This window comes from Netta rufina, assembly GCF_964035555.1.
Source record: "Netta rufina genome assembly, chromosome: 2".
NCBI classification, from domain to species: Eukaryota; Metazoa; Chordata; class Aves; order Anseriformes; family Anatidae; genus Netta; species Netta rufina.
Window position 1 is genome coordinate 151,034,110 of NC_140124.1, and position 22,003 is coordinate 151,056,112.

Genomic DNA, 22,003 nt, shown 5'->3' on the forward strand with positions numbered 1-22,003 from the left:
AATCAGAATTTATCTTCAAAAATAAATCACGCAGTTTTGTTACATAGGTACATAAAAGTTACATAGTGAACCAAAAAATCTGATTTATGTACCTCCTTAATTTCATGTTAACCTAGTCTGACTTACGTATCTCCTCACATTTATGAATTTTCTTCTAAATTTAACTTACGTTATTGCACTTCTGTATCTCTGTTTCCTTGTATGAAATGTCAGATTTTCCAGCAAACTGAGAACTGACCCCTCTTTGCCTTCACTTCAGTCAGTGATGGAAGTTTTGCTGACTTTATGAAGGGGATTTTACAATGTAATTGCTTGTGACAGTGGGAGGCTGGACTCTGTACCCCCAGGAAATCTATTTCAGTCTTGTGATCCTCTGACTTGAGTGGGAAGAGAGTAAGACCAGTGTGAGACCTTTTGCAAATCCAGTCTTAAACCTTGCCTATCCAAACAAGAACATCTGGAAGAGAGAAGTTCTCTTTATGGGACATTTATAATTTTGCAATAAAAGTTACAGGGCTGGCTGGATTCAGAGTACTGCAATTATCCAATCAAAGCAATTGCCAAAATGTGGTTTGGAAAGGCAGAGCTGAACCTATATATAAACCAGAAATGTGTTCCAGCCCATCAGGTGCATTATGTATTTTCAGTATGGCAGTGCCAGGCTGAAGCTGTATACCTTGTGAAAGCAAATTCTAGATGAGGCAAGTTTAGGTCAGCTATGTAGAAAGCTCTGTTTTGTCCACGTAATGAAGTGGGTGTGCATGGCCTGTGGGCATTGCTGTATCTGCTGCTAGATGGGGGAAAGGGAGGAAGGAAACAACCAATGGGTAAAATGTCTTCTTGCAACAAATATCTGCCCCCGGTGGAGCCATGGATGGCTCTGCATCAGAGCCCTGCTCTATATCAAAACAAGCATTAGTCTTTCTGCATTTATCTGCATCTGGGCTCAGTGGGGCAGAGGATTGGAAAGGGGCAATACTAGAAGTCATCGGTATGAATCTGGTCTGAGATTGAGTGCTCCCTCCAGGAGCGAGAGTGCAAATGAATAGAAAGATCACATGGATAGCAGGAGGTTGCAAGGGTTGCTTCTGTGAGACTCCAGCTTTAGATTTGATGTTGAGTGGCATGGTAGCAGCTGTCTCTGCGAGGAGAGGAAGGAAACTTTGCAAGTTACCCGTTTCTCACAGGACTAAAAGAAATCTTTAATGAAATGAACCATCGTAACTTTTGCATCTGTGTGGTAAATGAACTGAAGCAACAGGACAAGGTCTGCTTACCAAGAATAGCAAGGTGGTAGCTGACTAAGCTCTGTCCTCATCCTACAATTACACAGAGGGTAATGCCAGCCTCCTGTTTAGGACTCAGCAGAGGGCCCTTTGGCTTTTAAAATGCATTGAAATGAGAGGAACTAAAATAATTAAAGACATTATTTTCTGAGCTTTTTTTTTTTTTTTTTTTTAAACTTGTGTGTGCAAAATTGACAGCTTGTAGATATTTTCATCTGTTTGTGTATGAGAAAATGTGTTTTTTTTTAACTTCATTGTGAGTCAGAATATGATGAATTTGAAGAATACTAGTGTCAATCTGTATGTTCATATATATTCCTATGTACATATGTATATGTGAATATGCATGCCTGTGTATATAAATACATATGTGTATAAACATATCTGCGTAAAATGGAATGAAATTTTAATTATGTAGCTGTTATATGACATTAGAACAGTTCATAACATTTAATTTAACTGTCTAGGAAATCCAACTAAAATGATCAAACCAATCCTCATGGCTTGAAAAATAAAAACCTGTAAATCTGTGAAAATTGCATGTCCTTCTCTGGGAGTTTTGCTGATCGTTTGTAAAGGAAGAAAATATGAACTATAACATTTGCAAAAACTCTTGTCTTATTTTCACTTAGTCTGTAAGGTCAGGACTTACTGTTTGAATGTAGATTTATACAGGCAATGCAGACGTCTCTGTTCAGCTATTAAAGTGAGGTTCCCTCTACAGACATCATGGACATCTAAAACAGGGTGGAGATATTGTGTCCTAAAACTAGCTGTTCCACCTCACAATAAAAGGAGTCTTGTGTAATTAACTAAGATGTAGACACTTAAATTGTAGGTGATTAAGACTGAGACTACCTTAGGACAAAATCTCCTGTTTTAGATGTAGACTTGGATGTCTGCTTGAGGTTCTGGTAGTGTCCTGTCACATGCTGGATGTCTACTTGCTTTCAAAGGAATTAGGTACTATGCCTGTTCAGGCACTTGTGTGGCAGCATTAGGACCTTTGCCCTTTAATGTAATTATACCTGTAAGTTTTGATCAGATACCTTTTATTTAAATCACCGGGAACTGCATGCCTAAGACCTGGACAGAACTGCTCCCAGTTTACCTCCTTAGTAACTGAATATCTTCGTACCTAACTGTAGATGACTTCTGCAAATGTGACTGGATCATCTAGTCAATCAGAAGCCATTTAATTTTATATTTATTTTATTCCCAGTTGGTGCAATTGAAGGTGAAAATCTCTCATTGGAGAACATCCCAGTGCTTTTACTTCTATATTATTTTCCTCTGTGTTTTTTTTTTTTTGTTGTTGTTGTTTTGTTTTGTTTTGTTTTGTTTTTTTTTACTAATTTTCTAGTTATTTTTTTACAATTAATTTTACAGACTATTTGGATATATGGCAACCCTTAAATGCATCCTCTGTTCTCATGGATTCATCTATCTCCAACTTTGAAGTTGTGCAAGTAAGCAGGGATATATCTAATGACTTCACCACTGCCAAAGACTTTTGTCTATCTGGTAAGATATGAATCACCATAACTTTACAGGGCATGTTGGTTCATGAAAATGGAACACTAAGAATGTTTCCTTCCTTACTCCTCTTTTCCCTCAACCCTGTACCAACATAGGTATATTCATTTTATTTATTTTAAAGACTGTCAAAGTGGTTTTGAATTTTAGGATAGGAACTTAAACAGTTTATCTAATGAAAGTTACAATAAACATAAAATGCCATACAGTGGTTGGATAATTTTTAAAACCTCTTGGGCGCAGAGACCTCTCTTTCAGTCATTGGGCAATTGGGAGAATACAATAGCAAATTAAGGGATGATGCCATTATTTTTTTAAAGAATAGTTAAGGGGTACTGTTGTGTAACTGGACACGAGTGAGGCAGATGGTGGAACCATCTACCATTATTTAATGTATATATAATACTTGTAGCTATAGTGTGTGAGGGCATATTAACTGAGAGCTGGGATGAAGCAGGAGTTGGACTGCAGTAACAGCAAAGGGAGTTTCTTTAATCAGGAGTTTGGCTAAAGAGCAGAGTGCTTTAGCTGTTTATAAATGGCAAATCCTCAAATGCTGCAGAAGGATAGAAACAAGAAAAGTCAAGTTATTGTTCCCGTGTAGTACAGAAGAGAGTTCTGTGAAGATCATCCTCGTAATATCACATTCTGCAGTAAATGGTCCTCATCTTATGAGAGTGAGCAGTGTGACTTTTTTTTTTCTTTTCCAGTAACAAAGTACAAGGTAGGTTGAGCAAGAGGGTCACTTTTCTGATTCTGAACCTTCACTGGGGGCTCTCTGGAGACAGTAAGAATTCAGTTGAGATTCTCAGTACTTTATTAGAAGATTTTTTTCTTCTCTTAAAACACATGAAAGCAGTTCTCTTGCAGTAATGCTCATTTTTAAAGCCAATATAACCTCTGGCTATTTTGGAAAACATTTGGGAATTATGGGGACATTTTATCTCCCATTACTATACTTTAGAATTTAGTCATATCCTTGTTGCATGACCTGTTGTGAAACCTTTCTTTTAAGCATCTCATAAATGTCATACAAAACACTTTGAGAACACATTTTATTTGCTCTGTCTCTTCATGTTTCACCTCACAGCATGTTCAAAGAACCAGACGTGTACAGTTGTTACACTGGAAATCAAGCCTTCAGCAATAAGATGCCTTTTTTACCCTGACACACAGATATGTTTACATGGCCTGCAAGGGCACAACTGTCAGGTTTTACTCAAAGAGCCAGCTACATACATCTACAGGAGACAAGGTAAGAGCAGGTTAAGGTTATGGAAGGAACTCAATGGTGGTGGCCCAAGCACAATTCTTGTGAATGAGAGTGTAAGGAAATACTCAGTAAACATAAAGAATTATGGAAGTCTCCTGGACAGGTGTCCATTGCTGTTTTAGTGGAATTATAGCCAAACAGGTTGGAAAAATGTCCCCGGATAGATTTTATTTAAAAAAATGTTACTCACTGAAGCATAAAATAGTTTAGTCTATACAAGAGGTTTTGGAAAGTGGAGAATGGTAAAACCAGCCATCAAACCAAAAAAAAAAAAATAATGAAAGTCAAGCTCCTCCCTTGTCATCTGCAGTAGCTGTTTCTTTATGTTCTTCCTTTAAAAAAGCTGTGAATAACACAAATAATGTTGAAAACCCACTGTTAATTGAAAGTCTTAAAGACCATTTCTAGAGGAAAACAAAAAACAACAACACCCCCCAAAAAATCAAGTTCATCTAACATTTTTACATAACTGAAAATAGTTTCAGAGAAAAATAGAAGTTGTGTGGAATGCTAAATGTTTTGTTGTTTAGCAATGTACGTATTTGGAGCTCGAAGTTCGTTCTTTTTTTTTTTTTTTTTAGTTTAGTTTTGTTTTTTTTTGTTTGTTTTTAAACACTTTGTTCTGGTATAGCACTGATTATTTCTTTTATGAGAAACCAAGTAACAATATGGGGAAACAGGAGAAATATTTTCTTTCCGCTCACCAAGGTTTCTGTGAAGAATTGCCAATTGATGAGAAGCTTCTAGGTTCAAACTCAATGAGAGAAAAAGGGATTTATCATTATCAAATGAAACAAAATCACAGACTGAGTTGCAAAAGCTAGCTTGGGTGTATTTATGAACAGCTTTGTCTTTAGTCATGTGCTTTAAAATTTGGTTCCAAATAATTGATTCGAAAGTGGATTAATACCAGGTATCACTTAGCTTTGTTTTAAGAAAAGGCATTATTGAAAAGTTTCTTTTTATTTTTTGTATATATGGACAATGGTTGATATCCACATATTAAAAACAAAACAAAAGAGATGAAACTGAGGAATATTTCTTAATTTTCTGCAATTAAAATTAAGGAGACTGGAATGCAAATCTGTCCTGGTGACAGCCCAAATGAATAATAACCTTTCTTCTCTCTGACCTGAAATAAATATTTAGAGGTTTAGTGTCTTGCTTTTTAGAGTTGGGAATGGGGAAGAATCTGAAAATCTTTTTTTTTTTTTTTTTTCTTTTGGTAAAAATTCTTATGTATATATTCTAATGTGATATCTAATATGAAATAAATGTTTGAGAAAGTGTTTGGAAAGCACATTAGTTACATGTTTGTATCCAGTAGCTAGCATGTAGCACAGTATGAAGTATTTTACAGGGAGAGAACAACATAAATTTATCTGTGTTCCATTTACAGAAATGAATTAGACACCTAATTCCATTTGCCTGAATTTAAAACTGTTTATTTTCATTTATAAAATGATGTTAACTTAAATAAGAAAATGATTTTTCCTTTGTTCCTCCCCACTATCCAATAGATTTATTCCTGCCTATCTCTGAATCGGATTTAACCCCATCTGTGTACATTCCATCCCATGGAGACTTGATCGGCAAATCCCAGGTGGTGCGCATCGGCTCAGAGTGGAGAAATATCAGCCAGTTCCTTGGGATTCCCTACGCTGCACCTCCCCTTGCAGAGAGGCGCTTCAATCCTCCAGAGCCATTTGCTTGGGTGGAAACCTGGAACGCTACTGTGGCTCGGTAAGGAAGTCCTGTGAGCATCTGCAGAACCAGTTGTTTCACCCAGGTGTAGGAAAGTAGCTGGAGTCATGACCAAGTTATTCACGTTCTTTCTTGCAAAAAGAACCTGTAGCATACAGATAAATAGAACTTTGGGACTACGTTTAGCAAAAAGAATAATTTCTCTATCTATATGGTAACACATGCAAGCAACCGAAGAAAAAAGGCAACTTTCAGTACATTCCCTTGAATCTATTAATAACTCCATACATAGTGTATACTGTCAATCTAATTTAATTCTGAGTACGTATTATATTCAAAGAATAATATTTTGTTCCTGCTAAGCTATAAATTTGTAGAACATTGGATCAAATGGGCATTTTAATGCTGGTTTAATCAGAAGCTGTGGTCTAATGAAGATATTCTCAGCCTTGTTTTATCTAGGTCAGGACTCAAATAGGCTTTTCTGTCCAAAAACAGCTGGAAGTACCAAAGCTCTGAACATTTTATGTTCAAGGGGAAACATTAAGGGGAAACAAGACATAGGAACCACATTAGAGCATGGGCTAAATTTCTCCGAAGTCCCTATGTCTAATGTTTCCTGGTGGTTAGCTCTGCCTTTCAGGGCTGACACCACTGCTCAGTAGGTTTACGAAGTTTATGTTGAAGGTATATTATGGAAATGGCATTTGTGTGCATGTTTGTGTTTCATTTAGTCTTATGATATGGGTCTGAATGCCACTGCTTTGGTAAACTGAAATAACAAGTTGTGACTGTGTATTCCTTGATGAAATAAAACAGGGTTTGAGTGACACTACTAAGAATATATCCACCGTGGAATGTATCGGGACTGTGGATTTAAAAAAACAAACAAACAAACAAACAAAAAACAAAAACAAACAGCAAATAGAAATGTGGCAATAGCTAGGAACAAGGGTCTTTCTCATAGTGCATCTCATAGAAAGCAAAATACACAGCATGCAAAACACTCCTGAGCAAGCTATGCTGTACACGTACACAGGAAGTTGATACAAGAGAGCTGATAGCTCATCACATTCCTATCGGTTAAAAAGCTGACTGTTCCCTAGCAGGCAGGAAGATTGAAGATCTGTAAGGGAAAAAAAATGATTAAAAAATACCAAAAAAAAACAAGACACAGCAGACTGAACAGTGAAAAGAAAAACAGTGAAAAGGAGAGAAGCAGATGGATTTGGTGAACATTTTTTAGAGGGGATTCCAGAAGTTAGGGCTGAGAACTGAGCTATGTTGACCAAAGTGTTTCCAAGACAGTGAATACTAACCTGAGGTCTACTGAGATTCTGTGTTATCCTCCTGGCCACAGCTGGCCATGCAGTCCTGCTCAAATCCCTGTACCGAGAGGCATGTGTACGTAATCAGTGACAAGCTACATGAGCTAGCAGATCTGGCCAAAAGCTTACATGCTTAAGAAGAGAGAGATTTTGCAAGGGAGCTTGGAGGGAGGATGGCACTCTGCAGACCTGATATAAATCACCCACTGCTGCTTTGGTAGAAACACATCCTGAGGAAACTACAAATTTAAGAGACGTGGAAGCTGTTTGGTCCCTCCACTACTCAGGACTTGTCACCAGAAGTTTCTAGTAAATCCTGAGACTAAGTGAAAAGACCTACAGCCTTATCGTGGGGAGCTGAAAGAGCATTTGCCCTTTGGTGGTCTCATCCTTCAGGTTGCACCTGAGCTGTGGGGGTGTTAACAGCATAACCACAGTAGGCACACAGACTTGTGTACGTTGGAGGGATCTGGTGAGATCGTGGCCTTTTGTTTCTTCAGCTGCATGGTGATGTTAACACATGCACCCTCCGCTCTTTGTGCATGCAGACATACAATGGTGTCTGCCAGGATTTTGGTAAGACTCATCTGCCTACATTGGCTCTCTTTGAAGACAATGCCTGGTGTTGCAGTGAGGAGCAGTATAGAGACCTTGGTTAGTCTGCTTCTATCCATTGAATTCTCAGTGCTTCCTTAGGCCAGTGGAATGCTTTACCATTACCTTGCATTATTTATTTAAGATTAAATATATATGTATATATTTGAGCTTAGCTTGGAGAATTACAGGCACTTCAACCTCCGTGTATACAAAAAGTATTGACAAATATATTTCTTAGTATATTGGTGTTGCACAATATTTTTATACAATAAATTCACATTAGAATATTGCCAAAGAGAAATATTTGTTTATCAACCTGAACCTGATCAAAGACTTCCAAAAAATAAAAATTAAAATGTCCAGCTGCTGGAATTGCTGTGGACCTGCCTCAGCAGGTAGCAGCCCTTCCTCGGAGTCAGTCTTGGCATGAGTTGGTCCTGGGAGCTGGTGGTGCTGGGACTCCTGATCAGATGCCAAAAATTAAAGAAATAGCTGTAAGCACAGGTAGCCAGTTCTGCTGTACTGTGGAACACTGTGCTGGTAATTCTAGCTGGGGTTCTACCTGGGGATTTGTATTTTTTCTGCCTAAAATGACTTGAGAAGTTTTGGTTGGAGATATGTCCTTATCTATGGCAGTATGAGAGATGTTGAGTAACATCACCTTATGGAGAATCTCCCTTATGGAAGACTTTGTAGAATTAAACTAATGCTTGTCCTTTTCCTTGTAATTTTTAATTAAATTTCACCTTCAGTATGACATTTTACAAGGGAGTCAAAAATAATGATTAGAAATAATTCTGCGAGATAGTACTGTCTTTTCCATAGCCTTTTGTTAGCTCCTTCCCTAATAATTTATGACACTTTTACATGATTCATTATATGATATAAATACGTCTGTGAATGAGATGGAACTGGCTTCAAAATAGCTTGCGTTTGAACTGCAAAAGTCATCCACTTGCTTTGTGCTGTGGAGCAATCTTGAGCATATGAATATCATATGGATGGTGGCTGGAAAATGATTTTCTGCATGTGGCCAGCTGGCTGAATTCCTATTGAAAGGCTATTTTAACATTGCTAGACAAACAGATTTTTTAAAATGATTTAAAATTTTATTCTTACCATATTTTTACATATGTACGCCACAGACCATTAGGGAAAAAAAAAAAAAGCATTTCAGCAAAAGACTGGATTGCATAGGTGTGCAGTCTACCTCAGCAGAACTTCTCTTTCTGGGGATAATTTTCTAGTCCTAATTTTTAAAAATGGTTCTGATTTCCTAGGGAAGGATTATGGTCATAAAAATACGATGTCTTTTTTGATGTTGGTTGTTTGATTTGCATTTGTACATATGTTTGCAAACCTGCCTATTTCTTACTGAGGTGTAAGTAGGGGGCATAATTTTAAATGTGATTGAGTTAAAGTTAATTACAGAGTTAAAGATTTTTTGTAAATTTAAACAATCCATCAAAATATGAGGAAATAGCAGCAGTGGAAAAATAGTACAAGACTTTTTGTTGAAATTTTCTCAATCTGTTTCTGTAGGTCAACTTGCTGGCAACCAGGGGATGGAGAGGCACCGTCATACTTTGTCAGTGAAGACTGCTTATATCTTAACGTCTTTGTTCCTGTCACCACAGTAAGTAGGAGACAAGTTGAATTATTTTTGTAGCTAAGCATTGTCCCTTTTCAGAGCACTTTTAATTTGCGTGAATGATTGTTTTTCATGGGATGTTCACAAAGCACTGCACAGTTAAATTAAACACTCTGATGTCTTTACTGGTGTAAACTTATTCCCTATGGGCTTTCACTTAGCTGCGTTGGGTAATGAGGAGGGTAGAAAATTAAAAGGCTAGAAATGAGAGACAAAAAGGGAAACAAAACACAAGAGGAAAGTGGCAGCAAAGGAGAAGAAAGAAGGGACAGAAATGTCCCTGAAATTACGCAGTTTGTCCCGTGAACGATAACACAACACATCACACCAACGCTTACCACCAGTTGAGCAGCAGCACAAGGTGGTTTTTCTCCTCTTTACCATTCCCTGTTTGCATCCATGGGGGCTATGGTAAGGAATGAGGGTAGCAAGCAATGCTTAATTTGTGTCCTGTCCAAGTAGAATGAAAACAGAGCTTTAAAAGACGACTGGGTTAATGATGCAATCTGAGAAATTGTCACTCTTGGATTTCTCATTCTAAACAAATATAAAATAAAATTTCAAGTTAGAGCCAGACTTAGATGATCGGCCAAATCCCTGAGGGCTGGGAAGAAGGACACTGAGTAACATGTGAATCCCATTGAAGAGTGGGCCCAGAGTACAGGAATGGGGTTTTTATTTCTGCAGTAGCATTCATTTTTGGAAGGTGACAGAAATTTGTGTCTGTCATACTATGTGTCTGGAAAGAGCTGGTCTAGCTACTGAGCTGACAGCAGAGCGCACAGTCCTGTGCAGACCCATTTAATCATAGAAAGACCAAGTATTTTCTCCCTGCAGTCCCAGACTGTCATTTTGTGTCGAGTGCAGTCACTGCTTATTGAAAACATCAGGTTGCTGTCTCAGGCAGTTTGCCATCTCCATTTAGCTTATTTGAAAAGCACTGTATTTTCTACCATCTGATAGAATAAATAGGCATTTCTGTTCTCGTTAGCAGTGATGTGGACTTAATCCCTCCTCTCTTTTGTACTGTTGTGAGGTAGAAGCAGGTCTGGTCAAGTCACTGTTTCACATGCCTAAGTCTAGCCTAAGAGAGAACCAAAACCTCTGTTTTTGCAGAAGTAGCTGGGAGCAAAAGGCATGGCATTTTCCTGTTTCTTTTTGTGGTGAGCTTCATTTTTAACTCGCATATGGAGAGCTATAATTTTATATTTTCAGCCCATGGAAAGTTAAATTGCTAGTAAATATCAAATATAAAATCTCCTGGAGAGCAGCAAAAGCAGAGTTCATTCAGTAGCATTTTGAGCCTGAGCAAGAGCGTAGTCTGGGCACTAGTTCCTGCCACCGAAGGACTCTTTAAGTGTCAAGCCCTGGAGAAGACAAATGACATCACCTCATTTTGACTCCATAGCTACGTGTACCACACAACCTTCCAAATAAAACTGGCACTCCTGAGGTACTTTTTTCTGCCTATAACTATTACCACCTGTCACACTATTAGAGCAAAGCTGCATTTCAGCTTGATGTGCAAAGGCTTAAAATACAAGATTAAAGCTTGAAACTCTTCACTAAATAAGAAGAGAAACCATAACCTCTCCCCTTATCTTGTCCACCTCATATGTTATGCCCATCCTTATTGCATCTCTTGTGTACTCAATTCCTTACAGAGCAATACTGTAGGCTGTTAAAAGCACTGCAGGTTGCCTGGTTCATATCGATCCCTGCATTAATTATCACTCATTAAGTGTTCTATAGTAGCACAGAGAAGATGGTTCTGAATATCATAAAGCCTTAGTCTAAAGATTTAGAGCTGACTTGCAGCCTCTCTCCCCATTGAGTGGTAGCACGTGTAGCCTAAGCCCTTGCAGGCACGGGACCACAGCAGAGCTGCTGGTTTCCCCAGAAGAAATCCCCTGCTAGCTAAGCAAGCAGGAGGCATCTGACCGTGTCCCAGCTGGAAGTCTTTGCACAGATTTTACGTCTCAAAGTGCGTCCGTCTGCATTTCATTGCTAAGTACCGTGCAAAAACCTGTGCTGAGCAGTAGCCATGTGGCAACTGTGGCCTGTCTGTGAGTAATGTGGTGGCCCTGCTCATCCCAGAGGCCAGTGGGCCTTGCTGGAGCCTTGCACTGTCACTAGTGGTGCTTCATCTGAGTTAGCAATCAAGTGATGGTGGGTGAAGAAGCTGCAGCAGAAGTCAGTAGGCTTTAGTTAAGGCCATGGGTTTCTTCTGCCTTGATAGCTTATCCACCTCATGGATTTAACTGCAGTGCTTGCTTGAATTTTGGTTGAGAACCTGGGGGAAATCTACTTGCATTCAAAATAAATTATCCAGCAGCTAATGTATAGTAAATATGTAAATATGTATATATATAGGCTACCAAATATATACAGAGAGATGATATCAATTGTTTCGTTGTCTGAAGCATAGTTCAATTACAGCATAAAAATACTTGTGCTATGCTGTTAAAAAGCCTAACAAGAAATGGGAAGGCAGTCATTTTTAAAAGCCTTCATCACAAATGCCTAAATTCATGAGATCTGAGACTGCAGTCCCTTGGGATTAAAGCTCAAATTATTTTTCATGAAAATTTACCTTTATGTAGGAGAGGGGTCTGTCATTGCTTCATGCAAACTAAAAATGGGGATGCTACTTCCAAACACAGCGCACAGCCCTTGTGCTGCATCTTCCCCTAAATTGCTCCATATATGTTGCAGCAGGCTTTGTTTTGCCCTCTAACTTTTTTCTCTTGTTTTCAGCTTTCTTATCTTTTCTTCAGTACAGTGTTGAGTAAAGTTGCCTGACATACTGTAATATATGCCTTACAAGGCAGCTGGAGGTCAGGGTGTTATGCAGGATGAGGACATACAGGAAATGCCCATTTCCAAACTCAGGCTTAACAGTGGTGAGCTGAGGGGACAGAGCAGGCTTGACATCACATTTGACCACTCTGCTGATGTGTCTCAATGTGATTGCATTTTAGAATGAATTTCCATGTGAAAACAAGTTCTTTCATCTTTGCTTCCCCATTTCCTTCATCTTTACTTTCTGTCCATGCTGTGTGCTGTGCAGAAATGGGAACCAGTGGCAAGGTGCAGTGGATGAGGCAACTTCTCTTCAGAATCAGAAGTTCCTGAGAACAGCACATTTCAGTGCTTGCAATTTTTGGGTGTTTCTTGATAACATTATGGTGTTCATAAGATGCCTCTGAAATAATTACCCAGCTAGACGAGTGAGGGGAGGTAGGGATGCCATTTCAGTACACAGAATTGTGACAAATTAAGGGCAGCTGAGGACAGCTTGTCTCATGTACTTTTGCAGGAGGCTGCAACCATCTCTTCTCTGCTGCTCCTCTTCCTGTACAGCCAGTCGCATTTTTGCTGGAAACCTCCTTTGCCAGAGCAGACAGGATTGCTGTATTTAGCTAAGTTCCATCCAAAAAATGACAGCAGAGCTCAGTGCCTTCTAGCTTCAGGGAAAAACAAACCTCAGATGTACTTTGATGCTGCTGCAGGGGCCACCAGCCCTTCTTTGAAAAACACCACCAGCTGCCAAAGCAAGAAGCAGGATGTGTGTACATGTGTGTGATGGTGCTGCTGAGCAGAGGAGCCTCCTTCAGGATGGTACTAAAGAGGGCAATAGGGGTTGAAAGTGCTGGATGTAAAATTTAGGATGTTTCACCGGTATTTCTTCTGAGTGTCATCTTGGTGGATCTGTAATCTGGTGGAGCCTTCTGGGCAGCTCTGCTGCTGTGCTGGTCATGCAGCAGCAGCCCAGCTGCATGTGTTGAGAAGGTGTAGTGGGTTTACGTGGCAAGGTTTTGGTAGTAGGGGGCCATAGGTGTGGTTTCTGTGAGAAGGATCTAGAAGCTGCCCCATGTTTGGTAAGGGCCCCATTGTTTTCCAGAGCTGAGCTAATAAGCGATGTTGTTTTGCGCCTCTGTGAGAGCATATTTAAGACAGGGAAAAAAACGCTGCGCCACACAGCGGCTAGGAGAGTGAAAGGAGTGAGGAACAGCCTTGCAGGTGCCAAGGTCAGTGTAGAAGGAGGGGGAGAGGTGCTCCAGGCGCCGGAGCAGAAGTCCCCTGAGGCCTGTGGTGAGGACCATGGTGAAGCAGGATGTCCCCCTGCAGCCCATGGAGTACCACGGTGGAGCAGGGTTCCATGCTGCAGCCCGTGGAGGAGACCACGGTGGAGCAGGTGGGCCTGCACCGACGGAGGCTGCCGCCTGTGGAAGACCCCTGCTGGAGCAGATTCCGGGCTGGAACTGTAGCCCATGGAGAGGAGACCACACAGGAGTAGGTGACCTGGCAGGAGCTGCTGCCAGTGGGGGAGCCAGGTTGGAGCAGTTTTCTCCTGAGGGATGGACCCCGTGGTACAGACCCATATCTGGAGCAGTTCTGGAAGAGCTGCTGCCTGTGGGAAGCCCACGCTGGATCAGTTCATCAAGGACTGTGTCCCGTGGGTGGGACCCCACAGCGCAGGGGACGAGAGTGACCGAGAAAGAGCGGCAGAGAAGAAGTGCTGTGGACTGACCATAACCCCCATTCCCCCATTCCCTTGCGCCGCTCGGGGGGAGGAGTTGGAAGAGGGTGGATGGGGGGGAAGGTGCTTTTGGTTTCTTTCCTTTGTTTCTCACTTCTCTAGCTTGTTAGTAATAAGCAATAAATCTTACTATCTCCTTATGCTGAGTCTGTTTTGCCCATTACAATAATTACTGCATGATTTTCTCGTCCTTATCTCAACCTTTGAGCCCTTTTCACATATTTTCTCCCCATTCCTCTTTGAGGAGGGGGAGTGAGAGAGCGGCTGTGGTGGAGCTCGGCTGCCCACTTGAGCGGAACCACGACAGAAGGGTGCACACTGATGTGGTCCTGCTTTGGGAAAAATCCTGTTTCTGAGGGAAATCAGTTAGCTCTGCAAGGAGCAGCAGCCAATTACAGCTCCTTCCCATGCTGGTAGTGCTGCTGGGTTGTCTCAGTGCAGAAAACCCTCCAGTGCAGGCACGAATCTCTCCAGTGCAGGCACGAGTTCTCCCTGCAGGATCCATCTGTATATCTAGGAAGGGAAAGTCTACATGGGGAATTATGAAGGGACAAGGCTAGGGTCTTGTCAAGTGAGACTAGGCTGAATGTTTGAGTGCTGAAGACTGGAGAGGAGAAATCAGCCCTGCAAAGGTATTGAGTTGGTCCTGCACACAAAGGATCTACCCAACAGGTCTGTTCCTTCTCAGGTTTCCCAGTTGTCTGAACTTGTCATGAGTGTTTCTATAAAGAAATGTTACAGCAAAGACAAGTCTACCAAATGTTCAGTGGCCAATTAAGGGATGGTTTGCCTTGAGCTAACCTGGTAGAGCAGTTTATTGGAACAACAGAGTTGTGCCGTTAGGTCTTCTTTATACTGGGCATAGGATTCAGGGTGCTCTTAAATGGTGTGCAGTTCATTGTGGACAGTTACGTCCTCGAGTTACAGATAGATGGCCAAATATCATCTCGTTGCACTCACTGTTAAAGAGTTACGAATGGCTAAGATAATTTTAAGGGGAAGATGGTGTTCTCATCAGTGACCTACAAAAGGAGATACCAACCTGATTGTTTATCACTACAGGTCAAAAACATGTCGGTGCTGTTGTTCTTCCACAACGGAGGGAGTGGCAACACTGAAGCAGGAAAGACAACCATAGATGGCTCATACCTCTCTGCAATCAGTAACACCATTGTTGTAACAGCAAGCTACAGGGTTGGGGTTTTTGGCTTCCTCAGTACAGGTAAGTGATGGATTTCTAGAACACAACTGTGGGCTAAATTACGTTCTTAGACGCCTCTGTTAAAAAAAAAAAAAAAAAAGGTTAAGACTTTTCAGAAGTCTTTGGCTTTGGCTTTACTGGGTGGGGGGGAATTATGGGAACTTGATCAGAAGGGAAAGAAGAGAGGATGGAGACAAAGAGGCAAAGAGACAAGAATAAACATCTATATCGAGCTAGACTTCTGTTTGCAAATGAAACTGTGGATACCAGGTATTGTGGAGACACACTGAAATAGGTTATGTATTACATTTACTTATAATTTCAGTGGTGTGTTACTGTGGATGTGGTTTTCAAGGTTTCTGACTTTCAGCTTTTCCATCCACAACATTATGCTAATGCTTTATCACAGAATCACAGAATGGTTTGGGCTGGAAGGGACCTTAAAGTCCATACATTTCCAACCCCTCTGCCCTGGGTAGGGACACTTCCCACCAGACCAGGTTGCACAAAGCCCCATCCAGCCTGACCTTGAACACCTCCACGGATGGGACATCCACAGCTTCTCTGGGCAACCTGTGCCAATGCCTCACTACTCTCAGAGGAAATAATTTCTTCCTTATATCTAATCTATATTTTACCTCTTTTAGATTAAAGCCATTACTCCTTGTCCTATCACTGAACCTTTCCCAGCTTTCCTGTAGGCCCCTTTAGGCACTGGCAGGGCACTGTAAGGTCTTCCCGGAGCCTTCTCTTCTTCAGGCTGAACAACCCCAACTCCCTCAGCTTGTTTTCAAAGGAAAGGTGCTCCAACCCCCTGAGGTGCTTCATGGCCCCTCCTCTGGACTCATTCTAATACATCCATTTCCTTCTTGTGCTGGGGCCCCAGAGCTGAGCACAGTGCTTCAGGTATATTGTACTCATATTTAGCACCCTCATGTTTCCTCTGAAGGACTTGCTGTATAAGAATTCTGTTAGCCCCTTTTACTGTCACAGATGTGACTGCAAATCCACAGTTTCTATTTTTCCATCCCTTTTCCTATAATCCAGTGTAAAGGACACTTTTGCTGTCCTATTACCTGCTAAAACCAATTGCTATTAAAATATATATATATACAAATTCCCATTGTACAGAGGATTTTGTGTTGTGCAAAGAGGTACGTACACATGAAAATGCATATTCACATTTCCCTAAACCTTTTGGTGGTGATGTCTGGTCTTTGTGTGTGTGGTTTGTGTGTGTGTGTCTCTTTTATTAGATATGCTTGTTTAAGCAAGTAGGGAATGCTTTTCTTTCTACCATTGTTTAGTTCTGGCTGGGGAAAGGGAATATAAGGTAAAGAACCATAGTGGGAAAATGCAACAGTTGCAAGAGGAGTTTGACTTCCTCAGTGTGGCAGACAATCCTTTTTCTCTCCAGTAGACACTTCAGTAGCTTTGTAACCTTTAGCAGTTTTTTCCATGCTTGCAAATCATGCATACTTTGCATACATGCAGCATACTTTGCAGCATAATTCTTTTGAATATCCACTGTTGGTGACACTGGGTGAATTTTGCCTTGTTTGGGGTTATTGATGCAGCTATTCGCATTGTTTCCCTTTTCTGTTGTCCTTTTTTGTTCAAAGCTCACTCCCAGCAAAGCCTAACAGTATCTAGAGACCTGGAACTACAAACTCCTTACTCATTTAGATATGAAGCTGGTAATAGGTGTATCTGGGGAAAGAATCACAGTTTTCATCACTGCAAAGCGGATGCTTATGAAATTGATACTGTGGCTACATTCTGGCTAGAGCCAAATGAAGTGTGGATATATGTTTTGCAAGCTTCCATTACGCAGCACTGCCCACGCGTTACTCACTACCCTCCTTCAACCTTGTGAATCTCACCTAGCTTTCTTCCTAAGTGGAAACTGCTAGCTGGGCTGAATATTTCATAGCAGCATTTATACTGAAGTCCATAGTATAGGGAGCAGGAGGAATTTTCCAACCTCCGTTTCACAGGGATCTGCATTCATGTCCCATAAAAGCAGTACATGAGCATTTGTTGTACTGAATTGACATTGCTGCAAACCTTAAGATAGAGGTGGCTTGCTACAGCAGCTTTGGACCATGTGTTGGGTAGGAGTATTCAGGAACATTCTCCTTTGAACTCTTGAGATGGGGCCAGGAACAAGTGCAGTCTTTTGTCCTCTTCCCCCACGGGAAATCCTTGGTGTGCATTTAGGAAAATCCTGTTGGTCCTGAGGGAAGTGGAGCAAGCAAGGCGACTGTTTTCAAGGAACAGGCTAAGCACCACATTCATGGGAAGCCCTAAACATTCTTTCAGTGTCACACTCCAGCCTCCCCATGTCTCCTTCAGTCCATGAGGGTTAGATATATCTGTACCAGGCTCATAGTCAATGTGGATTTTCAGTCATACCAATTCCAGCAAGCAGTGGTCCCACTGCAATTTTTATTCTTTGCTCCACTGCAGGCTGATGAAGTATTACTAACTTCTTCTCTGGACATGAATAGTACCCACTGGAGATTTTCAATGAAATTTTTCAAGCTGGCTCAAATCTCAAGATTGAAACCAAACCCTTAATGATATTTCAGGGATGTTTTCATTTTTGCTTAAAATCTTGGGTGAATCCTGGACCTTTGCTACAATTTTCAAAGGGGAAGGAGTTCACACTTAAGATTGTGGGGACATTAGGAACAGGGCTGTTAGAAGGTCCTGAAACTACAAGCAAAAGTTATGGTCCTCTAAGAGATATAGATTTCATTGTCCAACTAAACAAAGTGCTGAATCTTCCCTTTTGACTTGCCATAAATTGCAAAACTGGAAATGAAGGGTTTAAATTGAGGTTTTTGGGGAGAAAGGATAGTGAAAAAAAAAAAAAACAAAAAAAAAAACACAACAGATTTCATTGTTGCTTGTTTGATTTTTTATGTCTGTAGTGGTTTTGGCCTCCTATTGACATGTTTTTTGTAGGGAGTTAAAACTCACTTATTCTTTTAAATATACTGAGAGTTTAATTTAATTTCCTGTCACCCATTAAAGCTGCAAATAGTTCTACTATTCTACTAGTCACATTCTTACCAGTGTTTTTACCTCTAACTTTGCATCCAGAAAAGCTAAGGTGAGTTGCCAGTGATTTGGATGGCAAGGGTATAGAGAACGTGGTCACATTTTTAGGCCTACTTCTTGTAAGAGAGTCCATGATGTCATATTAAACAGGATCTTCTTGCTTCAATTTAGCACTATTGTTTTTCTCCAGTTTGGTAATAACAGAAATGCATGTGTTTGACATTGTCTGCTTCCTTCTGAATACCAGTTTCTTTTCATTCTCCCGTGGTCCCAGGAATGTGATATTTTCCTGCAAAAAGAGATTTATATCCAAGGCTATCTCTCTAGGAACAAAAAAGATTCACTTGAGATGTAAAGATATATTTCTTTTGCTCTAACTACTGTGAATGCCAGTGCATGCATCAGTTCCCCAGCATGGTACATATCACAACCTGTGCTTTTTTCTCCAGAACCAGAAGGAACTATTTATATTTCCCTCCTTGGTCTTGCTGTTTAGCCTACTGGTAGTGAGGCAAAATATGGCTAAAACATTTACATGGATTTCACTTCCTCTGGGGAGTTCTTGTGAGGCCTGCAGCAAGCCCTTGAAATGAGTTGGTTTTTTTTTAACAGCACAGAGTGGCTTCGTTGCTGGACTGAGAACTGTGGGAACTGATCACTGTGGGCAGAACAAACTCAAAAAAACCCCTAAGCACTAAGGCAAGGAAAGTATTTCCTCCATTGTTTAACTGCTGTGGCTTGGCTTAATCAGTTGAAACTATGACTATAGGCAGAAGGTTGTAGTTCCCATTTATTCACTTCGTCTGTCCTCCTGAAAGGACAATTATAGCGACAGCTATTGTGATATGGGTATCTTTAAGAACTGCAATGATATCAATCATCTGGTCTCCTCTGTATTCTATTCTAAATTAGTCTGTGATATCTCAGTAATTCATTACAGTAGTTGTGTGGATATCTTCTACAGGATGTATGCTTTCAATCATTCTTAACCTAAGAAAGGGTTAACTGTCCACCAAGGTTCAGCTTTTCATTCCACTATCTGTACTTTCGCTTCCCTAGTGTACTGCGTCTTTGAGTTTACTTCTTAAAAGTGTGCTATTTGATCTTGGCAATGGAATAAACAAATAGTTTGAGTTAGGCTTCTATTCCCGACTTTTCTGTCTTCTCTTGGCTTTTTTTCTAGTTTTAGATGTGGATAATTTTGAATCATTAAGAATGAATGGTTCATTGTGGATTAAAAAGAAGTAGATAGTGAATGAATAATCATTCTGTCTTCCTTTCTTAGAGACTGTGTAGGAATTATTTTTTTTCTGCTTTTATTGATATAAACTTCAGCTGGACCAGGGAGGTTACATAACCAGATGTTTTCAACATTAGTTTTCTATTAATTGAAATATCAGTTTACCACTGGGTGGTGTTGAAAATAAGGTAGTCTTTTCAGTAGTGATGGCTAAATATTAAAAATATACAATTATTTTTCATTTTAATGGGAACAAAAATATGAATACTTACACTTCATACCTCTATCAGTTGGACATAGGTCAATCTGAAAGTATACATACTGAGATATTATAAATTAGAGGTATTACTTGTAAGTATGGTTAAAGAAATCAAAGATGATGTGACATAAATGACATAAAAGACAGGCTAGGTGAAAAAGAGATACAGGAAAGATGCAATAAGATGTACTCCAGAGAAATAGTCAAATGAATTTAGCAAACACTGATTTTTGCTTGGTTTTAATTCATTTTAAGCCCGAGCCTGGATTCATGTCTCCTCCTATGAGGCATCTAAATGAAGCTTAAAAACTGGAGCAATGATTATTTCAGGGGTTTAACAAATAAGGAAGCATGGTAACTACCCTTGGTTTGGTAGATGAGTTCAAATTTTAGGTTTACAGTTCTGGTATCTATCATCTCTCACTTTCACCAGATCTGTACCAGATGTGTATCTTAACTGAACAAGGCCCAGAGCATTGTATGCTAGCATGGAGAGCTTTTTTTGTTTTGTTGTGATTTTTTGTTTGTTTGTAAAATAAATAAATAAATAAATAAATGAATAAATAAATAAATAAATCTGTGACCTTGGAAGAGATATCTATAGACTTTTAAACTATGGAAAAGACTACTCCATCCTCTTATGCTCTGGTATCAAGGTCCAGCTGCAAGAGCTGCTAAAAATGTAACATTAATGAAAAAATCAAATGTTTTTAGGTTAATTTCTTCCCATATTTCTTTATTTCCCACTACAGGCTCTTCTGAGGTGAGTGGAAATGCTGGCCTTTTGGATCAGTTGGCAGCTCTGAAGTGGGTGCAGCAGAACATTGCTAGCTTTGGAGGAGATGCAAGCCGTGTGTCTATAGGAGCTGACCGCAGCGGGGCGGACATTGTCAGCATTCACCTACTCACAGATACAGCCGATATGGATCTCTTCATGAGGGCATTGTTGATGGTAAGCTTCAAATTCATTTTGAAAGCATGTTGTTACACAAGTAAGGATGACGTAGAACGGGGATGCTGCTTTTATTTCATTCATACCTTGGCAGCACTAATATAACTGTTGTTGCTGTAGTTATTTTTCCTCTCACCTGTGATTGCTATCTCCAGGAGCTATGTGTTTCACAAGGATGTACAAGAGATGCAACTCAATGATTGATTTAGTCATATTAAGAATCTTTTTTTCGTCACTGTGGTTTTTTATGTTATATAAATAGTCTTGTTTCATAACTTACAGGGACAACAGTAGTTTCTGTTCCATAAATACAGTTGTTTATCATCAGTTTTTAGACTCTAGAACTGATGAGCCAAACATCCGCATGTTTAAAGTATCCAGTCTTTATCTGATCTCATGACACATGCTAAATCTCGTTTAAAAGAAAATGCAAGTTTCAGGGACTCAAAAATCTGTTCACCCACAGGTTTGCTGCTAGCTCGGGTCTTTTTCACAGCTACCCCAAGTGTTCTCTACTTTTACAGCACTTCCCATGCTAAATTTCAGGAGTATAGGTCAGCTCAATCAGCTTCAATATTACCATTGATCTTTACAGCCTCAAATGAGAGTAGTGTGCTGTGAACTGAAGGTTAATCTTCAGTAGATTTTTATATATTCAGCAGAAACTGTACATGGACAAAATGATCTATCTGCTTGTAGTCTTTACTTGGAAATGTGAGCAGAAGAAAAGAATTCTCAGTCCAGGAAACATATAGCCCAGTTTATTAAAATCTTGCCTTGAAAATAATGATGTCTCTATTTATTACTTGATTTCTTGTCAGTGTGCCTTTGCTCCAGGAAGCATATCTTGCCTTTTTCATCTATATGTCTCTACAAGATCATTTTAATTACATCACTAGTGGGGAAGACAAGGGAAATTGTTAAAAATTACAGTACAGTAGCAGCTGGGTTTTTTATTTTATTTTATTTTATTTTATTTTATTTTATTTTATTTTATTTTATTTTATTTTATTTTATTTTATTTTATTTTATTTTATTTTATTTTATTAATGTCAGTCTCAGGTAACTCCTCACACAGTTCATAGATTTTTACTTGTCTCTTAGCATAGCAGGTAATTTGCTAGTAGAGTCCTTTTCTCTCAGGATACAGTTCCATCCTACTCTTTCTCTGAAGTCAAAACCCCTTTACTTAAAACAGGCTGTGATGTGGTCCTGGTAAGGGTTGTAACAGGATGTAGTGAAATTTACAAGTTGAGCAATTGATGAAAGGGAACTGCAAGTACTTCTTTGCTTAACGCTATCACTGGAGTTCCACATTACATCTTTTCTTTTTTTATAAAATAAGTTTTGAACTCCTTTCTCTTCAG

The 22,003-nt window shown here is 39.8% G+C and overlaps 1 protein-coding gene across 1 annotated transcript in view; it reads left to right on the plus strand.

The window, feature by feature from the left end:
• Positions 1-22,003, plus strand: part of TG (thyroglobulin) — a gene marked incomplete at both ends in the record, with an annotated part of 152,758 nt that overhangs the window by 71,004 nt on the left and 59,751 nt on the right. Inside the window, 6 exons of the mRNA XM_084283094.1 lie at positions 2,676-2,810; positions 3,913-4,077; positions 5,616-5,838; positions 9,267-9,360; positions 14,981-15,140; positions 20,437-20,636. Of these exons, the coding sequence (XP_084139220.1) occupies positions 2,676-2,810; positions 3,913-4,077; positions 5,616-5,838; positions 9,267-9,360; positions 14,981-15,140; positions 20,437-20,636 (977 nt within the window). The remainder of the gene's footprint in view (positions 1-2,675; positions 2,811-3,912; positions 4,078-5,615; positions 5,839-9,266; positions 9,361-14,980; positions 15,141-20,436; positions 20,637-22,003) is intronic.